The 21,744-nt window shown below is 42.5% G+C and overlaps 1 protein-coding gene across 2 annotated transcripts; it reads left to right on the top strand.

Annotated features, from left to right (window-relative positions):
- Positions 1 to 95: 95 nt before the first annotated feature.
- On the top strand, positions 96 to 21,600 carry LOC134874758 (serine/threonine-protein phosphatase 6 regulatory ankyrin repeat subunit A). 2 transcript variants are annotated; one of them, XM_063898914.1, is made up of 29 exons: positions 96 to 336; positions 8,064 to 8,147; positions 9,070 to 9,148; positions 9,972 to 10,042; positions 10,993 to 11,193; positions 11,270 to 11,357; positions 11,846 to 11,988; positions 12,309 to 12,416; positions 12,509 to 12,613; positions 13,053 to 13,131; positions 13,209 to 13,323; positions 13,530 to 13,612; positions 13,694 to 13,757; positions 13,878 to 13,946; positions 14,117 to 14,257; positions 14,698 to 14,809; positions 14,949 to 14,975; positions 15,349 to 15,423; positions 15,545 to 15,746; positions 15,851 to 15,938; positions 16,060 to 16,177; positions 18,536 to 18,758; positions 18,855 to 18,942; positions 19,027 to 19,110; positions 19,217 to 19,365; positions 19,516 to 19,598; positions 19,841 to 19,923; positions 20,012 to 20,103; positions 20,206 to 21,600. In XM_063898914.1, exons 1-29 carry the CDS (start codon positions 310 to 312, stop codon positions 20,502 to 20,504), a joined length of 3,180 nt encoding a protein of 1,059 aa, XP_063754984.1. In that variant the 5' UTR covers positions 96 to 309; the 3' UTR covers positions 20,505 to 21,600. The 2 variants fall into 2 exon arrangements, with proteins under 2 accessions (XP_063754984.1, XP_063754983.1); XM_063898913.1 differs by lacking the exon at positions 96 to 336 and adding an exon at positions 5,332 to 5,901.
- The last annotated feature ends 144 nt before the right edge of the window (positions 21,601 to 21,744 follow it).

Below are 21,744 nucleotides of genomic sequence, written 5' to 3'. Positions count from 1 at the left end.
TGGCTGGTCATTCAGGGAATTTACATTGCTGTTAAACGGACTGTCCTCCCAGCCAATCAGTGAGTGTATGCGCTGGTTTTACAGAGACTGTGATGAGTGTAGTTGGTTGACTGCTGTGTTTTGGTCCCAACTTGCCAATTTTGTCATATCTGTCCCATGATGTGTTGAGTGTATCCACAGCAGGAAGGAAGAGGGGTGGAAGCCGCAAGGTTTGGCTTGGGAGAGTCTCCTTTATTCAGTTTCTCCCGGTTTAATGCACAGTAACTCCCCGGGAGAGTCACTGCCTCCCTTTGGATTTACTCGGGGAATATGGCTGTGTTGAAGATACAAGACCAGGTAACGCTATAAAACTCGCTAAAATATAACGTTAATTACTATGTGTCACTTTTAGTAAATAAATGACTACTTGTGTGAGTGTTGATGTGTAGTCCACACCATGTCGTAATGACTTCATTGTAGCTAAACTTTACTTACATTAATCGACAACGTGTCTCCATGGTGACTTACACCCGTTGTATAAATGGTGTTTTAAATATATATGTTTAACGGCTGGGTTAATGTTGCTAACCTTCTTTAAATTGCTAACTCAACTGACATATTAGCGTAATAGCTAACGGTAACCAGTTATAAACCACATGTTAACGTAAGAACTTGGCTAATGTCGTGTAAAATGTTGCCTTACGTTATATGAATACGGTTTAAACGACTACTTTCGTTCAGAATCAAAAATAACGCAGTCTGTTTTTCAGTTTTCCTCGGTGTTTCTGACTGTTGCTGTTTGTTGCTGTTTCTAGTGGTGATGGACTGGTGAACACAGCTGGGTAGCTACCAGATTATCAGGGTGGCTAACTCCCTTGCTAATGCTAGTTAGCAACTTGTGTTATGCCAACTACAGTCTATGTATGAAGCCGTAGGCAGATGTGGGAGAAGTGCTCATATCTTGTACTTAAGCTTGGGTGTAGGAATACTCTGTTGCAAGTAAAAGTCCTGCAATCAAAATGTTACTCAAGTAAAAGTACAAAAGTATGTGCATCAAAAGATACTTAAGGTACCAAAGGTAAAAGTACTCATGATGCAAACTGGTCCATTTCATAATAATAAATGATATGTTTTGATTATAATTATTGATGCATTAGTGTGTTAATCAAAGCTGGTAAAGGTGCAGCTAGTTTCAATGACTTTGTATGCTGCAGGGTAGATTGTGAGTGTAATTCCAGGGGCAACTACAGCCTTATTTAAACATTTTAAATGTTGTTTATATTTCACATGATTAATCTGCCAAATACACTTTTTAACCTCTGAATGATAGTCATGTAGAAGAACAAACGAGCAAAAACAATGAAATTATGAAAGTATTCCCTCAAAATTGTACTTGAGGAAATCCACTTTACACCACCGGAAAGGTATTATCATCATTTAGATTACATATTAATGATTTAACTGGCTGATTCCCTACCAGGGAGTTTGCTTTGTCAGCTGAATTATTTCAGCTCCTTGCACATGTTGTCAGGGGCAGCTGTTGGCAGTCACCTGTTACTGGAGATAAGAAACACAGTCAGACTAAAATAGCAGGTGGTGCTGGTTTCAAAGTCTCCAGCTGTGGTCATGAATAAAACACTTTCCACAAGCTTAAATCAGTTGTTATAAACACTGCTGGGACATTAAGGCAGTAATACACAAGACATTGCAATGGGCATATTAACCACCAACTTAATAAACATTTTGTAAGTCATTTTATGGTTAATCAGATCATGTGTTTGTGTGTGTGGTTGATATATGGAATAATCAATTAGGAAACAATTCAGTTAGCCAATGTATCAACCAACCAAACATTTGAGAGTGTAGTAATTAGCAATTGTGTGCATTAAGTAAAATATAACAAATGTTACTTAGATTTTTAACATATTTAAATCATTGTAAACTGATTACATTGTTTTGCGAGTGTAAGGCAACCAGCACACTTACTATAACTGCTTCGGACTCTTGTAAACCTTAATGGGCATTTGTCATCATTTATTCCATTCTAAACAAAAAATATCTTTCAATAAATATAAGAATAATTAGATAATAAAACAATGAAAACACATTTGAGCTTTTAGTTGAAGTATATTGACAAACCATTGCTTTGAAATGGAAATCCTATTTTCTTGGTTTGTTATTGGCCTAAATCTTTAGCATATAGTAAAATATTGTTTTTTAAATCGGGTAAGTAAGAGTTTGCTGGAATGAACTTCAGTCAGAACGGGTCAGCGATAGTGCAGATCTGTCCTGGGCAGACCAATCTTCCGGAGAGCAAGCAAAAGACGGAAGAGTGTGTGTGATGAGATCACCCTCTCTATTCTCCATTGTTCTCTGTAAGCTTGCTGACAGAGAACTGGGCAAAAGGACAAATACTTGGAGGGACAGGAGCAAGTCTCACTTTTAGCAAAGGCTATTGTTTTTGTCCTCTAGAGGGCGTCCTGTAGCTTTGGAGCATGCACAGCACCAGGCTATGGTTCTCCCTGGGAGAGAGAGGCTATAGATATAAAGCAACAACCATTGATGTGGGGAGGATCTGGGATGGAACCATGTACAAGCCATCCTTAAAAGCTATCATTTTTAATTTGCTTCCATTTTAACCAATTGGGAAAACTGTCTTTAATTATAATCCTTTTTTTTAATTAATTTTTTTACCTATACTGTTTTTTATTCACATATTAAGCGTCAGAAAACTTTGCCTGTCTTCAATGACTCAAAACACAAATGACTTACTATTAAGATCTGTCTTTGGTCTACTACATGGAGCAATATCCTTCATTTTGAAATACCATACAATAGTATTAGCAAATAAACTATAAATCAAATATTTGTGTGACTGAAAACAAAAGTTGAGTAAAGATAAACTGTTTTTTCACATTCTGACATGGTGCATCCAAATAGAGTTATATCATTTCAGAACCACATAATGTTACTGACGCATCAACTGTTGGCCGTGCAGTCGGATCATTTAATAAAGAGCATGCGGTGGTGTGCATACCATACAAGTAATGTCATGACATCAAAGCGTTAGTACAGATACCCTTATTTTAAAAGCTTTTAAATCTCTAGATTTTTCGCATTGACACTCCTGGGTTCCTGGCTAGTACATGTCCTGGTGCACACACACACACACACACACACACACACACACACACACACACACACACACACACACACACACACACACACACACACACACACACACATGCTGGCCTTTGTGTTTGGGGACTGGGATTATATTACACAGTGCGTCCTGGCTCAGGGACAGATCAGAGGTCATTGAAAGCCTCATACTCTCTTCTGTACACATGCAAAATGTTGGGTTATCTCACATGACGTACAGCTGAGGGATTGCATTGTCATTTTGTTTGTGGTTATGTGTGATTAATAAAGGCATTCTGTTGTTGCCGTGAGATCAGGTTCACGTTGTGTGTGTTTTCCCTTTGACTCCCTGCTGTAGGAGCACTGGCTCAGCATTAACACATCAGAAATTTGAGCTCTGCCAGCCTCATGAAATATCACACAATGGATTTTTCACTTCTTGTTGCCATGCTGTCAAGCAGTTTCTGTTTAGGGATGCTCACTTTGTCTTGATCCCTTTGTACTTCATTTAAACGTTTACATCCTGTCCCGTTCCACATGTTCATCTGGGGTCATGATTACAACTTGAAACACACATAAATACACACACAGCTCACACAAATGACTCATTTCTGTTGAGGAAATTGTAACCAACTGCTCTGTAAACATCTTTCGGCTACATCGCTGCAACTATCCCCAGTGCTCGCAAGTAGGAAAACACGGGTTGTTTGTTTATGTACTTTTCTTCCCAAACATCTTTTCTTTGTGCCTTTGAGGCAAATCTGTAATGTCAACTCAGTGGCTGCTGTAGGAGCAGAACGATTGTTGGACTGTGTTTCCTATTATATTTATAAATGGTAAGCCCATTAGACTCAGAATCTAGCCCTGCAGAAAGACTCCATCCCACTGAATGGCTCCCTCTCATTCGCTCTCGCCTGCACTGTCCCTCCCTCCAGATTTAATGGGGTTGTGTGGCTTGGCAAGATTGCTCTTTTTAGGATCTGAGTTGAATATGAAGGAGACTGAAACACACACAGACATGCACGTACAGACCGGTCTTGTTAGCTACCCTCGCATATTTTGGCAAAGCCAGTTTGTTCCAGATTTATAATGAGGAGATGGGGACTTTTGATGCCATGCCACCAGTACACCAAAGAAGATAGTGGACCACACATCTTCTCTGGTATTCTTTTAGAAAGAAAGGCAGCTTCTATTTTAGCACCAACTTTATGAAGATGCAGACCACTGACCACTGACATTTAATCAAGCACAATCTTAAAACAAAGCTTATGTGCACATGGTTTAGTTTAGCTGGAACTTTTTTATAGGGGCCATTGAGTTGAATAGAGGTAGATCTTCAGTGCTTCACAGTATTTATTTAGTGTACAATAGGAAATATCAGAGCTTTATTGCGTGAATTAACTCACAAACATACAAAAACAAGGATCAGAAAGTCTCATTGCAATGGTAAACATGGAGCTATCCAGGCGGGTTGTAGCTTTTAGAAAACATTATGGACATGGTTGCTGAAGGTAGCAGGCCTTTCAAAAAAGAATCAATAGTGCTGCATCATCTTTCTCTGGTGTACCATTTTCACTCTTCACTTTTGTTATTTCACTTTAACGAGTTCACCGGGAACTCGTAGATCAGCCCTGACCAGCAGGTCACCTGATAACACCAGGCACTAAACCAGAGTCCAGTTGTTTCTCTTGCCACTCATTCTCCTCTTTTATGTTTTACTTCCTTTTAATCTCTGAACTTTACATTCTGTATTTTTATTCATGCTTTCCTTCCTGTAACCAGTGTGCCCCTGATTCTGTCCCTTGCCCCCTCTTTGTCCTTTGCTCCATTCATCTTCAGGACTCTTTGTGTTTTGTAGTGCACTACCTGCCTACAGTTATTCCATCTCTCTGTCTTCTTCTATTCATACCCTCCTCCCTTTTCCATTCATTTTCTCTCTCCCTCTGTCTCTTTATCCCCTCCCCCTCCTCTCCCTCTCTCTGTCTCTTCTTCTGAAAGAGCTGGCTTCAGCAGTCTGCCTGAAACGAGCGACGCATACCCACACATGCATTGGCTGCTGCGGCCCCCGTCCACGCTAATCACAGGGTCTCTCTGTGTGTGTCCGCATCTGACGTGTGTGTGTGTGTGTGTGTGTGTGTGTGTGTGTGTGTGTGTGTGTGTGTGTGTGTGTGTGTGTGTGTGTGTGTGTGTGTGTGTGTGTGTGTGTGTGTGTGTGTGTGTGTGTTCCTGGCTGCAGCACAGCAGTGTGGATATGAAGCTTCCTGTGCGCTGCTAGGCAGCCCAAGCTCATTCTGCCGCATGCCGCTTACCGCCACCATTACGTAGAGGAATTCCCTGCTGTCTCTACTGCTGCCGCTCAGAGAGTGAGTGCTGGCTACAGAGGAGGACAACACAGAGGAGACATGCCTCAAAGCAACACTGGCTGACAGAGGACAGAGCTGGATTTCATATTGGATTTTACATGAAGATGTGCAGTGTTTGTTTACAAAGGAATCTCTCCGGTTGTGGGATTTATTTCTGACCTTTGTGCTCCTGAATTGCACCTTGATGTAAAAAAGAACACGGTGTATTTATGTGTGTGTGAGAGAGAGAGTGTGTGAGTGATTGTGCTGGTGTTGGTTCCTGATGCGGTCAGAGCGGGCTAGTCGTGTGTGTATTGTGGTGCTGGAGGAGGTGGAGGAGGATGAGCCATCCTCTTCACCCCCACCTCCCCAGCCCAAATCATCCCCAGAGCGCCGATCCCATCATGCGCCTCGAAAGGCTGCCGCTCAGGAGGACAAGGTGAGACGGGTGCCTCGGTTCAGTTACTCATTGGTTGAAGAAGAGTTGGCTCAGTCTGCGGCTGTCTCGCCGTGTTTAAGGTGTATGTGCAGTTTGTTGTGCATTCAGCTAGGTTTTAAACAAACCAAAGCACTTACCCTACCAGGGCTGAAGTTTAGACCTGCGCTGAAGTACGTATAAAGTCCCATTGCATTAAAATACAAAGCACAGCCAACACTTGTCCCCCTGCGCTAAATATAGCATCAAATACAATCACCAACATAGCCTGCCGTGTGAGAGGACTGCTGGTTTGTATAGATTATTAGGGAGGCCTAAACCTTTGTAGTCTCCACTGGTGGCTTATAAAGGACGAGTATTCAATCTCAACATTGTAGTGAGGCTTTTCATCGTATGAAAGCTGCTCTTTGAAGTTGACATTGACAAAGGGAGACAGACAGGAGGATAAGCCGGCTCTGATGACAGTTTGTGCTCTTAGTCCAAGTTTACCTTCCTCGATCCGTGACATAGTTGCAGTAGTCATCAATGTAATAGGCATGAGACGGATGCCAACATGTCTGACAGCCCCACTTATTTTTAGTTGGGACGAAATGAGAGAGGGATGGGGAAAACTGAGAGTTAGCGGCATATCCGCAGCACGGTACATCTATTACTGAAAGGTTCAACTTGGCAGCCATTGCTGTGTGAAACAGTTTGCATGTGACAAAAATATGATCACGAGACCAGCAATAAATGTAAAACAGCACAGGAGGAAATGGCAGGGCAATATATTGTAATTTAGAAAGGGTTTCCATACATGTGTATTTTTGCTTTCTCAATGACATGCAGCATAAAGAAAAGCACTGCAAATTGTGAACGATCAATTATTATTTCCTACTCAAAATGATTTACAAATGACTTATCCAGATATATTGAAAGAAGGAAAATGTTTGCCACACATATCAGTTAGGAGAATGCAGTGTTATGATATATTTTTAATAAAATCCCTGTGTAGCTTAGATCTTAGTGCAATATTGTGAACTAACATCCTTATCACAGGAAATAGCACGTTACAGTTTTAATATACTCTAAATGCAAATGATTTGTTAAAGATGTTTTCATAGGTTAAAGGGTCTTATGTCACCAAGTCAAAGCTCGTGAGTTTCAAAATGTGGGCCAAAGTTGTGTTGTAAATCTTTGGATGTTTCACTTTCATTTTTAGCCTAAAGGTTAAGTTTCAATTTGTTATCCAAGATTAAATTAAAGTTACACAAGGACAGTAAATTAATCACAAATATAAAACATCACAACTGTAGCCAAAAATCACGAGTGTAGCGCGGTGTTACTTCCTAAAGTTAAATCTCAGTGGTCTTCTGTTGACTACGTTACCTCTTCAAGGTTTATGATGACTGCTCAGCGACTGTAAACAAATCCCACTCAGTATCAGGCTCCACGCTCTCGTGCTTGTGCCAACATTTACACACGCAGATGTGCTTTAATGAAATAGTATTAGAGAGGTCTTCCCTGTGTGTTTATGCTTACATCATTTATTTGCAGCTTCTTCCTCCTGGGAAAACATGTAATCTCTTTCTAGGAACACAGTTAACCTGTATAACTTGTTAAAATTGTTTATCAAATCTGCTATTTGCAGCAGGCGACACATATTTCCTTGTAAGTTTACTTTGAATTTGCTTTGTGCCCACATAAACACAGTGTGTGGAGATAAATCGAAAAAAAGGAGAAAATATCGAGCTATTATTGAATAAAAAATCAGAAATGTTAACAAAAAATATAGATTAAAAAAATGAGTACAATGATAAGATGACCCTTTACCTGAAAAACAGAATATGTGCGGTATATCATGGCAAGAGGGCGCAGCTTTAACCCTTCACAGACTCATACGTATAGTGTGTATAGTGTGTGTGTGTGTGTGTGTGTGTGTGTGTGTGTGATGTGTGCTGCAGCTGCTACTGTCATAAACAAGTTGGTGATCTACAGCCATTTGTGACTTATGTCTCCCCCCCCAGCTCAGGATTATAGGGTCTGTGTCTTAGCCTCTCCAATTTGTAACTCTCATAACTCTCGCTGATAACACGGGTTGTCAGCAGAGAAAATGACTGCCTTGCAAATCGAGTATGAAGTAGTAGTTCCATCAGCATTAACGTGTCCTTCCCTTGTCTCTGTAGACGTCGCTGTTAAAAGCCATCTTTAACGTGGACACAGATGAAGTTCGCTCCCTCATATTCAAGAAAGAGGATGTCAACATTCAGGTAAGTCACTTTCTTCTTGTATTTCCTCTGATTTTTTATTCAAATGTTAATGCTTTTGTTCCCCCCTGTGTATTTGCTTTTCCCACTTGCTTCACACACACACACCCTGACATATGACAGACCCCGAAGGAGGGCAGCAGTAAGCTAGCAGGCTCCTATTGATCGATTGAGTGCCTTCTGGCTGCTTACCCATTTCATATAGCTGTCAATCAAGGCAGGGCACCTCCTTTTCCCTTTACTTAAGGTCGTAACCTTAACCTGATTTAACTGGTCAGACTGTATAACCATCATGGCCCCCGGTACACCCCCATACATATAACACAGACAATACAAGGTGAAATAAATATAAATATATATATAATAACTGCAATATATTAAGCTGTCTTTGGCTCTTTTTGCTGTAACTAATGAAAATGTCCCCTCTGTGGGACGAATAAAGGTATTCTGATTCTGATTTTCTCCTGTTGCTTTAGTTTTCTTTCACTGATATTTCTGAATTTATTTCCTCATAGTTTCCCTCTCTGTCCACCTGTCCTTCTGTAAGGCTATAGTGCTGGGCTCATCTCCCTGAATCTCTTTGAGTCAGCATTATTGACCCAGACCTATAACAGTCACATGGCATTTGTATATAGGCTAGCCCCACTCTGTTGATTGCTCCCCGCTGCACTGAGAGAAAGAGAGATGGGGTGCGGCGGCTCTGTGTATCGATGGAGAAAGTGATGGAGCCAAGTGAAGAGGACAAGTGATCACATGATGGACATCCATCCCCTGTGGCTGTAGTCTCATGTTTCCTTTGGTCTGCAGCAGTGTGATGTCTATAGATTCCGTTTGTGGCATCATGGTGTGTGAGCAAGGCTGATGCTGTGTGTGAAAAGGAGATATGATACACATGCTTGAATTTTTTTCTGTGTTTTGGCATCAGGACAACGAGAAGAGGACGCCTCTGCACGCCGCAGCCTACCTGGGAGACGCTGAGATCATCGAGCTGCTCGTCCTCTCAGGTGAACACTACAGCACAGCTATCAATCCATTCAGCCATCCGTTCAATTTCAATTTCCTCCTAAAACCTAGAAACCAATAGTATCAATAGCTTGCTCATCCCTGGGTGCATCCACCTGGTCCTGTTTGTTTATCCTTCTATATTAGTGCTCCAAAATTCAATTAGTTTTACTGATTCCATTTCTTCATCGCACAGTAAAAAGTTTCAAGGTATACCAAAGTAAAGTCTGCTCTATTTTAAGATTGGAACCAGGTCAAACTAAACTGGAAAACACATGTATCGTCTGATTTCATGAGATATGAGTTTTAATAGCAAATGTCCCATAATGCGTTCCTTAAAGCTCCTGTTTGTTTCTCGCTGTTCCCTCAGTAGTTTATATGTCTCTCCTTAGGCTGTCGCCCTCTCTCTTTGATTTATAAATCATTTGACAGGGTACATGTTGAATTGGCTCTCTATTAGGTCAGCTGTGCGCCAGGAAATGGGTCCAACCCTGAAACAGGCTAGAGTGTACGCTTGTGTGCGTGCGTGTGTGTGCGTGCATAGTCACTGTTTCCCAATAATGTAGAGAGCAAGCAACAGGTGTAGCCTCCGAGCTATTTTAACCCCCAAGCTATGCCAAAGAGCATCATTGATATTTTATATCTTCTATTCAGTGTTGCCTTAAATCACCCCCGACCCATGCGACACTTGAACAATTATTAAACATTATTACCCTGTTTGTCTTAGCTGTGTCCGGTATTGTTGACACCTCTTTGATATCTCTCTCTCTCTCGCTCCCTCTCTCTTTCTCAACCTCTCTTCCTCATCCCCCTCCTCTCCTCTAGGGGCCAGAGTTAATGCCAAAGATAACAAGTGGTTGACTCCTCTTCATCGAGCTGTCGCCTCTTGTAGTGAGGTAACAAATTACACAAACACACGTGCTAATGTGTCCTGTAGTGAGTCCACTAATCATGTGGCTGTGTTTGTTTCACTACGAGGTTATCACAACCTTTGATACTAACGGGGATTTCCCACTGACAATAGCACTGTAACAAAAATGCAGGAAATTACTTCTGCTTTCATTTCACTGGAACCACCATGGTGGCAGAATACCACATGTGATATCTTATAACTACCTTTCTGGCATGAGAATTAGATTTTCGTTATTGAAACTATAATGATAATAATGATAGAAATAAAATATAAATGGTATAAAAGAAAAGAAAAGCATGAACAGTTCATTTACAGCCGCGGGGGGGAAAAAGAGACCACCTCAGCATTATCATTTTCTCTTGTTTTATTATTTATAGGTATGTATGTATACAGTATGTCTTTATTATAATTTTTTATTATTTAATTATCAAACTACTGACCATTTTTCTCTGAGTTGGAATTCAACACACAATGGAATGGCTGCCATACATGTAGCGATAAAGATTTAAGAAGCATCTGGAGTGGTCTCTTGATTTTTCCCGGCGCTGTATGTATATCAACAGTAGATAATATGTATTTCAATAGAGTATCTAAAGATGGAGAGAATGCTGAGATAATATTAACAGTTGTTGCCCTAGCTGACCTTAAAGGGGTAAAACCCTGTGCAGTGTGTTTCATTTTCATAAACCCACAAAGTCTCTTAACCTGTTTTGCTTGGTGCCAGGCAACAGGCCCGAACAGCCAGAGCCCCCTCGCTCCTGCTCTCCTTTTCAGAGCTATTGTCGGCAAGCCCCCTAAGAATAGCAAAGACTTTTATATCCACCCACAAACATCCACCTGCGCACACATGTACTTAGTTAATGCACTGAGGCGTATTAGGAAAAAATAAACCCTCCGTCTGCACACTCTGACCCACGCTCACTCTTCCCCCAGAATGCAGTGGCGATGCTGCTGAAGCACAGTGCGGATGTGAACGCCCGAGACAAGAACTGGCAGACACCGCTCCACGTCGCAGCGAGCAACAAGGCAGTGCGCTGCGCCGAGGCTTTGGTCCCGCTGCTTAGCAACGTCAACGTGTCTGACCGGGCGGGACGCACTGCCCTGCACCACGCGGCCTTCAGCGGACATGTTGAGGTGGGTCTCCTGTCAACACACACAAACACACACATATTTATGTCAGCACCTGGTTAAATGGCTCTTGTGTGATTAGATGGTGAAGTTGCTGCTGTCTAGAGGAGCCAACATCAATGCATTCGACAAGAAGGACAGGAGAGCCATCCACTGGGCAGCCTACATGGGTGAGACTTAGAATGATGAGCAGTTTTAAGTGCAGGCATACCTTTGTTCAGACAAATACAGACTAAATAAATCTACAGTAAATGTCATTAATATAACACAATAGTACAACATTTGACCCAGACGGCTCTACAGACTGTAAGGCATACAATCCTCACTCCTAAGACCCCTTAAAGTGGACAAAGAAAAACTCCCTAAACAAATCAACATTAATCAGCGAAAAAATGGATAGCAACTGAGGAGGGGACCCTTTCCCAGGATGTACAGATATTAATTCATTAACAACATCATTAAATGAAAACATAGTTAATCCATTCAACAAAAATGATTATGTAAACATGTATTTAAAAAAAATAGATCCAGGAGCATGTTTAAAGCTTCCATGTCCCTAGTTGTCCCATCCCCAAATAGAACATGGTGAAATCAACAGGTCTAGGCTCAAGTGAAATGTGCCCCCTATCATTTCCTCCCCCCCTCGTGTCTGTTTCAGGTCACCTGGAGGTGGTGAAGTTATTGGTGGCCAGTGGAGCAGAGGTGGACTGCAAGGACAAAAAAGCATACACACCGCTCCATGCAGCCGCCTCCAGTGGCATGAGCAGCACAGTGCACTACCTGCTGGGCCTGGGAGTCCACGTCAGTACAGACACACACACACATGCTCAATTCTTCCCAAACATATGCAATCTAGTTAAAATGTTGCTGAAATGTATCTAGACTTACTCCCTTTATTCCCTGTTCTGCATGGACAAAATCATAACTTTCTTTCAGAATTCAAGGTAACCTGGGAGTAGTAACGAATGAATATACAGATGGTCAATGTGTGGGGATTGCTTTGATTTGTGACATGACCCTTCAACCAAGCTGAAACATTAACCGTCGATATACAAGCTATTTTTAGTACGGTGTCCATATCATTTTGTCAAGTTAGACAAATGCTATCTTTTCTTGTGTAGGTCAACGAGATAAACGGCTACGGCAACACTCCGCTCCATTTAGCCTGTTACAATGGACAGGATGTGGTGGTCAGTGAGCTCATTGAGGCAGGGGCCAACGTCAACCAGGTGTGTGTGTGTGTGTGTGTGTGCCTGTGCCGGTTGGTGTGTGTGTGGTGATGGTGTGTGATTTTAACTGTGTTGTTTGGTACTCTCTTCAGGTTAATGAGAGGGGGTTTTCTGCTCTCCACTTTGCCTCCTCATCGCGTCAGGGGGCGCTTTGTCAGGAGCTGCTGTTGGCCCACGGAGCTCACATCAACATGCGGGTACTTGCTTTATATCGATACATTTGGAAGTGTATAAATCACCTTTACATATTGTCAACAGAAGAAAGAAAAGCAGCCATGTCTATGCTGCCTAGTTTAATGACAGTGTTGTTCACACTTTGGTAGCAGTGATGAAAACTGATATTAGATTCCCAGAGCCTCAAGATGCAAGGCCATATGGATGATGACTGGGGGAGGGGGCGGATCCCTGAGGCTGCAAGCTGCTCAGGGAATATGTGTGTGTGTGGGTGTGTGTTTGATCCATGAGGGGAACATGAATAGCTCTGGTTCATGCTAAGATGTTGAACACTACAGGGTGAGAGTTGAGTCATCTTCCCAAACTGTCACTTAACTGTCTCTCATCATCTCATCTTCTACAGATAATCATAATCATTGTCTTGTCTCTCTCTGCTTGTCTCTACTGTCTCCATATGTGCAGAGTAAGGATGATAAGACTCCCCTCCACATGGCAGCTACCCATGGAAGGTTTTCCTGCTCTCAGGCCCTCATTCAAAATGGTGAGAGCCCCTACAGTCCGCTTCATGGCTGAGTGTTTGAATAGAAACATATACCCTTTTTATTTATGTGTGTATAGGAGCTGAGATTGATTGCGAGGACAGGAGCAGAAATACTGCCCTTCACATCTCTGCCCGCTACGGCCATGAGCTCATCATCACAACACTCATCAAACACGGAGCAGACACCGCCAAGTTAGTAACATTTAACCACCTGTCCGTCCTCCCACTGAATACACTCTGTGCTTTAGAACAAAGAAGCAAAAAGAAAAGAGTAACATTTGAGGAATGAGATGGTTATGTTCTGGATAAACCATTATCTCTGTCATCAAAAATGCCTCCATGCTCTCTCACTTTACCTTCCTGTGGGGGCTTGCCTTCTCTGTTTTGAATGTTTTTAGGAGAGGCATTCACGGGATGTTCCCTCTACACCTGGCAGCTCTCAGCGGCTTCTCAGATTGCTGCCGGAAGCTGCTGTCCTCAGGTACATTCAAGCTGACACCGTTCTTGTCACTAGAATCACCTCGTTGACGTCCTAAGTGATGCTGATCGCATATTTTCGCAGGGTTTGACATAGACACCCCGGATGACTTTGGCAGGACCTGTCTACATGCTGCCGCAGCTGGAGGGTGGGTCATCGACACTGCTCACTTCCTTATTGTTTTTCCTTGGTCTTTATTCAGCAGCATTCCCCTTTTTCTTTTGTTTTATCCATGAGTCATCATTTTTAAATGTGCCTCTCTACCCAGGAACCTGGAGTGTCTGAACCTGCTGTTAAACATAGGAGCAGACTTTAGCAGGAAGGATAACTTCGGAAGGTGAGCCAAGCCTCTTTACATTTTTCTTCTAGAATTTCAGGAATTTAAATAAAATAAGGTCTGATGACAGATAAAAAAAGAGTTGAGAGCATATCTCAGGGAGTAGAAGGGAAGAATGAAGTCCTCACCTGCATTAATAATATCTGCTGTTGACTCTCTGTTCCTCCCAGGACTCCGCTACACTATGCATCAGCCAACTGTAACTACCAGTGTGTATTTGCCTTGGTGGGCTCAGGGGCGAGCATCAATGAGCTGGACCAGAGAGGCTGCAGCCCCCTGCACTACGCTGCTTCAGCGGACACGGATGGAAAGTAAGATCTGCTGTGCTTACTTAGATCACACAACATGCTAAACTATGAGATTGTTAAAGGCTATTACTATTATTACTGTGTTTGACATACTATACTTTTTTTGAAATGAAATATTTTATGCAATGGGACAGATATAATGACTTTATATATATAAAAAACTTATATAAAACACTAACTCTACTTTTAATCTTTTTTATATATATATATTTTATATATCCATTTATTTGACCTTTTTTATGGACACATTATACTAATATTTTTTTGACATTTTTTAAATCTTACAATACTTTTGATATTTATTTCATTATTTTTTGAGATGTTCTACACTTTGACTTCTTTAATGAACTTGTTTTTGTACATCATTTCTTTCTAGCATTCCCAAGTTTATAGTAAGTTGTATCAAATAATCGATGGACACATTTTTGCCCTCTCTTTGCCAGGTGTGTGGAGTACCTGCTGAGGAACGATGCTGACCCGGGAGTGCGAGACGGACAGGGCTACAGTGCGGTGCATTACGCCTCAGCGTACGGACGCACGCTCTGCCTGGAACTGGTGTGTACAACTACCGCACGATCATTTGTTGCATTTCCCACAGACTGCCAAATGTGATCATTTCCATGTGCTGAAATCTGAAGCACAAAAGTACACTTGTTATGGTATCATAAAGAGCCTTTGTCTGCATTTCTTTCAGATGGCAAGTGAGACACCTCTTGATGTGGTAAGAAAGAAATGTCAATGATTCACTGTAGCACAATGAGCCCTTGCATAGATGGATTTTGTACATGGATCCCTCTGTTGGGCAGATCATAGTGGTTACATCATCCGGTAGGCGGATGAATTTACTGTTAAACAACGTCTTGATCTGGGTTTGATAACAATTGGTGTGTATGCTTTCTCAATAATTACCTTCAACTTAAAAACTCTTAGCACACACCTAATCACACACCACTATTCTGGCTTTCAACAAACTGAGCTCATGGAGCAGTGTGACTAGGGCCTTAGCTCTGTGCATCTGTCATTACGCAGTGAGTTGCAATGCATGCAAACCTATTTCTAAAATGAATTCTACGGGAACCGTGTCTCTATTACAGTTAATGGAGACATCAGGAACAGACATGCTGAGTGACTCAGAGAGCCAGGCCCCCGTCAGCCCACTCCACCTGGCGGTGAGTTTAGGGATTGTTTTCAGTATGTCTTCATTTGGCAGTTTGTCTCTCTCTTGCATACTGTCTGAGACCTTTACACATAAAAGAAGTGTCTGTTGGTGTGTGTCTTCCTTTGATTTAGGCGTACCATGGACACTGTGGAGCTTTGGAGGTTCTGTTGTCGTCACTGCTGGAAGTGGACGTTTTCAGCCCAGAGGGCCGGACCCCCCTCAGCCTGGCCTGCTCCAAGGGTCACCAGGAGTGTGTCTCTCTGCTGCTGCACCATGGCTCCTCACCCATGACCCGTGACTACACATACAAAAAGACAGCCATACATGCTGCAGGTATACACAGGTTGCACAGAGCCACAGACATCTGTATGGTTCACACCACATGAAAGAGGATGTTTGTAAGCCTTTTGAAAAATGTTGTTGTGTGTGTGCCGCAGCTATGAATGGCCACCCAGAGTGCCTGCGTCTGCTCGTGAGCAACAACGACCAAAACCTTAATGTGGACGTACAAGACATCAACGGACAGTGAGTGTGTGCAGAGAGAAAGGCTTAGCTTTCACTCAGATCATTATTATTCTCATTGAGGAAAAGATTAACTAGTTTTATTAAAACATTTGTGTTTTGTCCTATTTCCACACCTGCACAGGACTCCTCTGATGTTGGCGGTGCTGAATGGACACACAGAGTGTGTGTACTCTTTACTCAGTCAAGGGGCCACTGCAGAGCATCAGGACCGCTGGGGAAGGACAGCACTACACCGGGGGGTGAGACATTCATACACATCCACATTACATGATAACCCCGAATATTACACTAAGGACAATTCTATCGAAGGAGCCAGATGTGTGGAACGTGAAGTTGTGGCTGTGGTCAAATGTGGTTTTGAAAAAATGAATCATTCCATTCTGGCTACATGCTGGTGCTTATACATCACATTTCTTGATCTCTTCCAATAAATCATGATACATATATATATAGCCTATTTTTAGCATGAATATCAGCCTATTGATGATAATGTTTATAAAAAACGAAACAATAACTCATGTACTTTCAAATCAGAACTCCTAGCCTCAGGCTCAATAACTACAAAATAGAGCTACTGTTTGACTCAAAGATTCCATTTATTAATCAGAGCACTGACATAAGGCTGTAGCACTATCAAAACACTAAATGTATTTTTATATATAATGATTCTGTCAAAGTCAGCAGGGCGAGGTGCGTGGGAAAAGCTGTTTGCTTGTTGCTCTCTGCTGTTCCTCTGCCTGTGGATTGCCACAATTGAGGAAATGGAATTAGGGCAGAAAGTTGTTTCTACTACAATAAAAAGCAAGCAGGCCATGAAACGCGTCTAGCTGTGTGTCTATCGATCTACAGTGCTCCGTTTCAGGAGAATGGAAAGCACCACACAAACAGCTCATTTCATAATTGAATGCACTGTATCTTGGCCAGTACTTTTGTTGTTTTTTTGGGGGGGGGGTTATATAAAAAAAACTTTTAACGGGATGATCAATGTGCAAAAAGACTCATACATCATACCAGACATGTGGACTCGAGTCACATGACTTGGACTCGAGTCAGACTCGAGTCATGATTTTAATGACTTCAGACTTGACTTGATCAAATTCGGCATGACTTACGACTCGACTTGGACTTGAATACTATTAACTCGAGACTTGACTCGGACTTTGCCTCTTTTACTTGTAATGACTTGACATGCCTCGAGTCAAAAGCTAGATTTCCTGATCATGGACATCCTTCCCTGCAATGCGAACCTGCGAAGCCCCAAAGACCGCAAAGTGAGAGAGCCGGCAGGCAAGTGCGAGCAATGCAATCATGTGGTGGATTTTGGCCTTTTTGGATTGGATCAGGGACCTAACCAGCGTGATTGGATAATCCCCGGGTTTCCCCTCATTAATATTCACGATTTCCCCGGATTTCATCTACGGAAAAGATGCAATTGTGCCACGGAAGGGAAGCCTAGTCGAGAGCTGTCCGTCTGGTCTGCGTCTCTCTCTGTCTCTCTCTCTGTCTCTCTGTCTCTCTCTCTCTCTCTCTCTCTCTCTCTCTCTCTCTCTCTCTCTCTCTCTCTCTCTCTCTCTCTCTCTCTCTCACACACCCTTACATTTGGAGGCACAACCAGAGAAAAATAAATGTTCCTGATGACTGTACCTGTATTTTTCTCTCAACTGTACTGATTTCTGTTGCACAGATGTTGTAGTTCTGCACAGATGTTGAACACACTGTTGTCAAAGTTGACTTTACAAATGCTATTCATCTTAAGTTCATCAGACATCTTCTTATTTTCACACACACACACACACACACACACACACACACACACACACACACACACACACACACACACACACACACACACAGTACATAAATACACGAACACACTCACATACAGTACACAAATAACTAAGATTAGGGAGGTGTACTCTGTCTCTCTCTCTGTCTGTCTGTCTCTCAAGCGCCTACCCCCAGCACCTTTCATTGTGTGTAGTCATGCTGCTTAATTGTTATGCAGATTAAACATTGTTTTATTGAAATATTAGGTTTCTTTGTGATTTAAGCAAAATGTTGACCTACTGTAACTGGCATCCACTGAAGCATCAATGCCAGTTACATGCATCCACACAGTCCATGCCTCACTAGTCAAGGCGCTTTACCAACTTTAGGATGACAGTGGTGCCTTCCGTGCTCATACATTTCTAACCCACCATTCACACACAATACTTTGAAGGTCTTTGGGCGCATGCGTATATACAGATATATAAAATATATGCATAGTTTAATCTGTATGTATAAAAAAATACTGAAGATTAGGTTGATATGTTGAAATTGTGTGATCGTTAGTCTGATAATGGCATTATTAAGTGAAGAGTACATGATGACTTGTTCAGGACTCGAAGAAGCTTGGGACTTGGACTTGGACTCGACTTGGCTTTGGTGTTACTTGGACTTGGACTCGACTTGCCCTTCTCTGTCTTTACTTGGGACTTGACTTGGACTTGACTGCTGAGACTTGGGACTTACTTGGGACTTGCCAAACAGTGACTTGGTCCCACCTCTGCATCATACTAATACTTATATTTTCCAATTTGTAATTTCTCTCACAGGCGGTGACGGGCCAGGAGGAGAGTGTGGAGGCCCTCCTCCAGCGGGGGGCCGGTGTTTGTGTGAAAGACATCCGGGGTCGCTCCCCTCTTCACCTGGCCTCCGCTTGCGGCCGTGTGGGCGTCCTGGGAGCGCTGCTGCAGGCCACCACCAACAACTCCCTCACTCACACACACCTCACCGACAACCAGGGCTACACACCTCTGCACTGGGCCTGCTACAACGGTACGGACACACAGCGTGACACACGAGAGGAACATGACTGTTCTGTATGAAGCCAAAGCAGAAGTATTCACGTCAATCTGTTCTATGTTTCCCTAGGATACGATGCTTGTGTGGAGGTGTTGTTGGACCACGAGGTGTTCAAGAGGATTAAGGGCAACCCCTTCAGTCCACTGCACTGTGCTGTGTAAGTCCATGTGCACCTTTGAATGTTTTTATGTCGATAGGCACTGTTCTGAAAGCTTCTAACCCTATGTGTTTTGTATTTCAGTATGAGTGATAATGAGGGAGTGGCTGAGATGTTAATTGAGTCCCTGGGCACAGCTATCGTCAACTTCACTGACCCCAAGGGCAGGTGAGACGAAGAAAAAAGGCTAGCATGACACCCTCTTTTTTTATCAAAGCAGTTCAGGTGCGCAAGATCTGCTGCTGTATTGATAACTGTGTTTGTGTCGACGTAGGACCCCGCTTCATGCGGCAGCTTTTTCTGACCATGTGGAGTGTGTTTCCCTGCTGCTGAGCCACGGAGCTCAGGCAAACGTTACTGACGCACACACACGCAGCACTCCCCTGATGATGGCAGCTCTAAACGGACAGACCAATACTGTGGGTCAGTAGGCCCCCTTTCTTTCTTTCCTTCTTTCTTTCTTTCTTTATTTCTTGTTTCCTTCCCTTCTTTTTATTTTTCTGTTGTTCCATCTTAGAGTTTTTTTTATTTCTAAACCTTTAACATGTAGCCTCCTTCTTTCATGTGTTGCAGAGATGTTGGTGAGCAGTGCTAAAGCAGACTTCACACTGCAGGATACAAACAGGAATACAGCATTACATCTGGCTTGCAGCAAGGTAACAAGAATTCAGAGACAGGAAATGCTTTTGTATTGACTGGCCATAGTGTGACCTCTGGTGATTAAGATTTCACTAAAAATGTCATAATCAGTCAGTGTTGGTCATCAGTGGGCTGCTGAAAAAGTAAATTAAACATAGTAATGATGATCATTTTTATTCTTTAGTGAATTGAATAAAGCTTTCCACAAAATGTCCCTAAACATGGAATTATCCTACTCTTTGCTCTCTGTTCCTCTCAGGGTCATGAGACGAGTGCCTTGTTGATTCTGGAGAAGATCAGCGACAAGAACCTCATCAACAGCACCAACACTGCTCTCCAGACGTAAGAGTATTCCCAGGATCCAACAGGGTAATCTGCTCAATTCAGACTGCTTTTATTTTAACCTCCCTCACTCTCTGCCTTGTTGCAGGCCGCTGCATGTAGCGGCAAGAAAGGGGCTGACAGTGGTGGTGCAGGAGCTGCTGGGGAAAGGAGCCAGTGTGTTAGCAGTGGACGAGAACGGTCAGATGACCCCTTCCTGCTGCAGCTCATCCCTCACTATTCACATATACTGCGAGAGTGAAACATGCTTTTCTTTACTCTTGATTTTTCTTTTATCCCTAGGTTACACTCCAGCTCTGGCATGCGCTCCCAACCGGGATGTGGCCGACTGTCTGGCACTCATCCTCAACTCCATGATGCCCACCTCCCCCATGGTCACCATTGCAGCGTTGCCTGCGCTTTCTCTTCCCCACACAGTCATCAACCACCACCCCACCAATAACCACGTCTCGAAAGGCGTGGCCTTTGACACCCTTCCCCCTCTGAGGCCGGACCATGCCTCCTATTGCAGACCGGAGCGCCTGATGGCCTCCATCACCGGGGACGATGAGCTGAATGACTCAGATTCAGAGACGTACTGAGGACATACCTGCTATTGGACCAAGCCCTACAATACTGGCAGACTAGCCAGCCACTCAGGAGCCTTAAATGATCACTGATAAGAAGCTAAAAGAGAGAACACAGAGAGAGAATAGAGCCGACGTGCAGATTATTTTTAAATAAGCTTCTTCAAATCTAAAAATAACCCCTTGTTGAACACCATGATTCTCTCCATAAGGTGCGTAACCATGGAGTAAAAAATAATGTACTAACATTTAGAATTAGGAGAATACAGACTACATTTCTCTCAGACAGCATCACTGTATGGTCAGTAACATGGCCTGTATCTTTTTACATTTAAAGCGATGTTGTTTATTCCTTTTGAAATAAGCTCCTTATCTTTGCTGATACTTCCTGGAGTGATTTTAAGCCTTTTCACAGTAAATGTGTTGACTATAACTAGAAGAGCATCTAGTGGAGAAAAGCTCAGTGTACTGCTTTTATCTTACAATTATCTAAAGAAAAAAAAATGATGGAAAATCAAATGGGACCAGGAGATTGATAACTGTTTTCCCGTACTGTACTTTTGAGTTTTTATTCAGAGCCTTCATGGCAGACAGTCACAGCCTGACGGTCATGCACACTTGAGACGCTGCATCGTTGTTATTGAACCACTTTTCAATTCCTAAGAGAGGAAATTATTATTGAATCCTATGAATTTATTCCAAGTGGAAACGGAATCCGGGGGCTGATGAGGACAGCAGATGGATGTAAGACCCATTCAGTGTATGATTGGTCCTGGAGTTGATTGATGACCGGAATGAGCGGCTCAACTTGTAACTTGCAATGCTGTAACTACTCAATGTCTTTGTACTGTAGACAGAGGAAAGTGGCTGACACTGTGTGTGTGTGTGTGTGTGTGTGTGTGTGTGTGTGTGTGTGTGTGTGTGTGTGTGTGTGTGTGTGTGTGTTTGTGTGTTGTGAGCGTGAGCTGGGTGTGTTTAACAGAGAGAGAGAGAGAAATTAAGAAATATTGCCTTTTTAGGAACAAGAAACGTTCAGACAGAGGATGAATAATACTGGCGCGATGTTTGTAAAGATTGTAAGTAATTAACAAATAAAGATATTGGTTTTTGATTTATTTCTAAATTATTATTAATGTTTGACAGAAAACAAATGTTTAACAGCTGTAGGTGTTGGTCAGAACAACATGTTTTCATATAATTTGTTTGAGTGAAGTCGACTTTTTTTAATATGCTTTTGGTTCGAGGCCTGAAATAA

The sequence above is a fragment of the Eleginops maclovinus genome, chromosome 13, assembly GCF_036324505.1.
Source record: "Eleginops maclovinus isolate JMC-PN-2008 ecotype Puerto Natales chromosome 13, JC_Emac_rtc_rv5, whole genome shotgun sequence".
Classification (NCBI taxonomy): domain Eukaryota; kingdom Metazoa; phylum Chordata; class Actinopteri; order Perciformes; family Eleginopidae; genus Eleginops; species Eleginops maclovinus.
The sequence above is the reverse complement of the archived record's forward strand: the minus strand, read 5'-3'. Positions and strand labels throughout refer to the sequence as shown.

What these genes read in the sequence shown, in the direction of transcription:
- LOC134874758 (XM_063898913.1), top strand. Translation starts at nt 5,746, where the DNA reads ATGCGGTCAGAGCGGGCTAGTCGTGTGTGTATTGTGGTGCTGGAGGAG. An exon ending in GTGAGACACCTCTTGATGTG is followed by an intron (nt 14,976 to 15,348) that starts GTAAGAAAGAAA and finishes TCTCTATTACAG; the next exon opens with TTAATGGAGACATCAGGAAC. An exon ending in GGACAGCACTACACCGGGGG is followed by an intron (nt 16,178 to 18,535) that starts GTGAGACATTCA and finishes TTTCTCTCACAG; the next exon opens with GCGGTGACGGGCCAGGAGGA.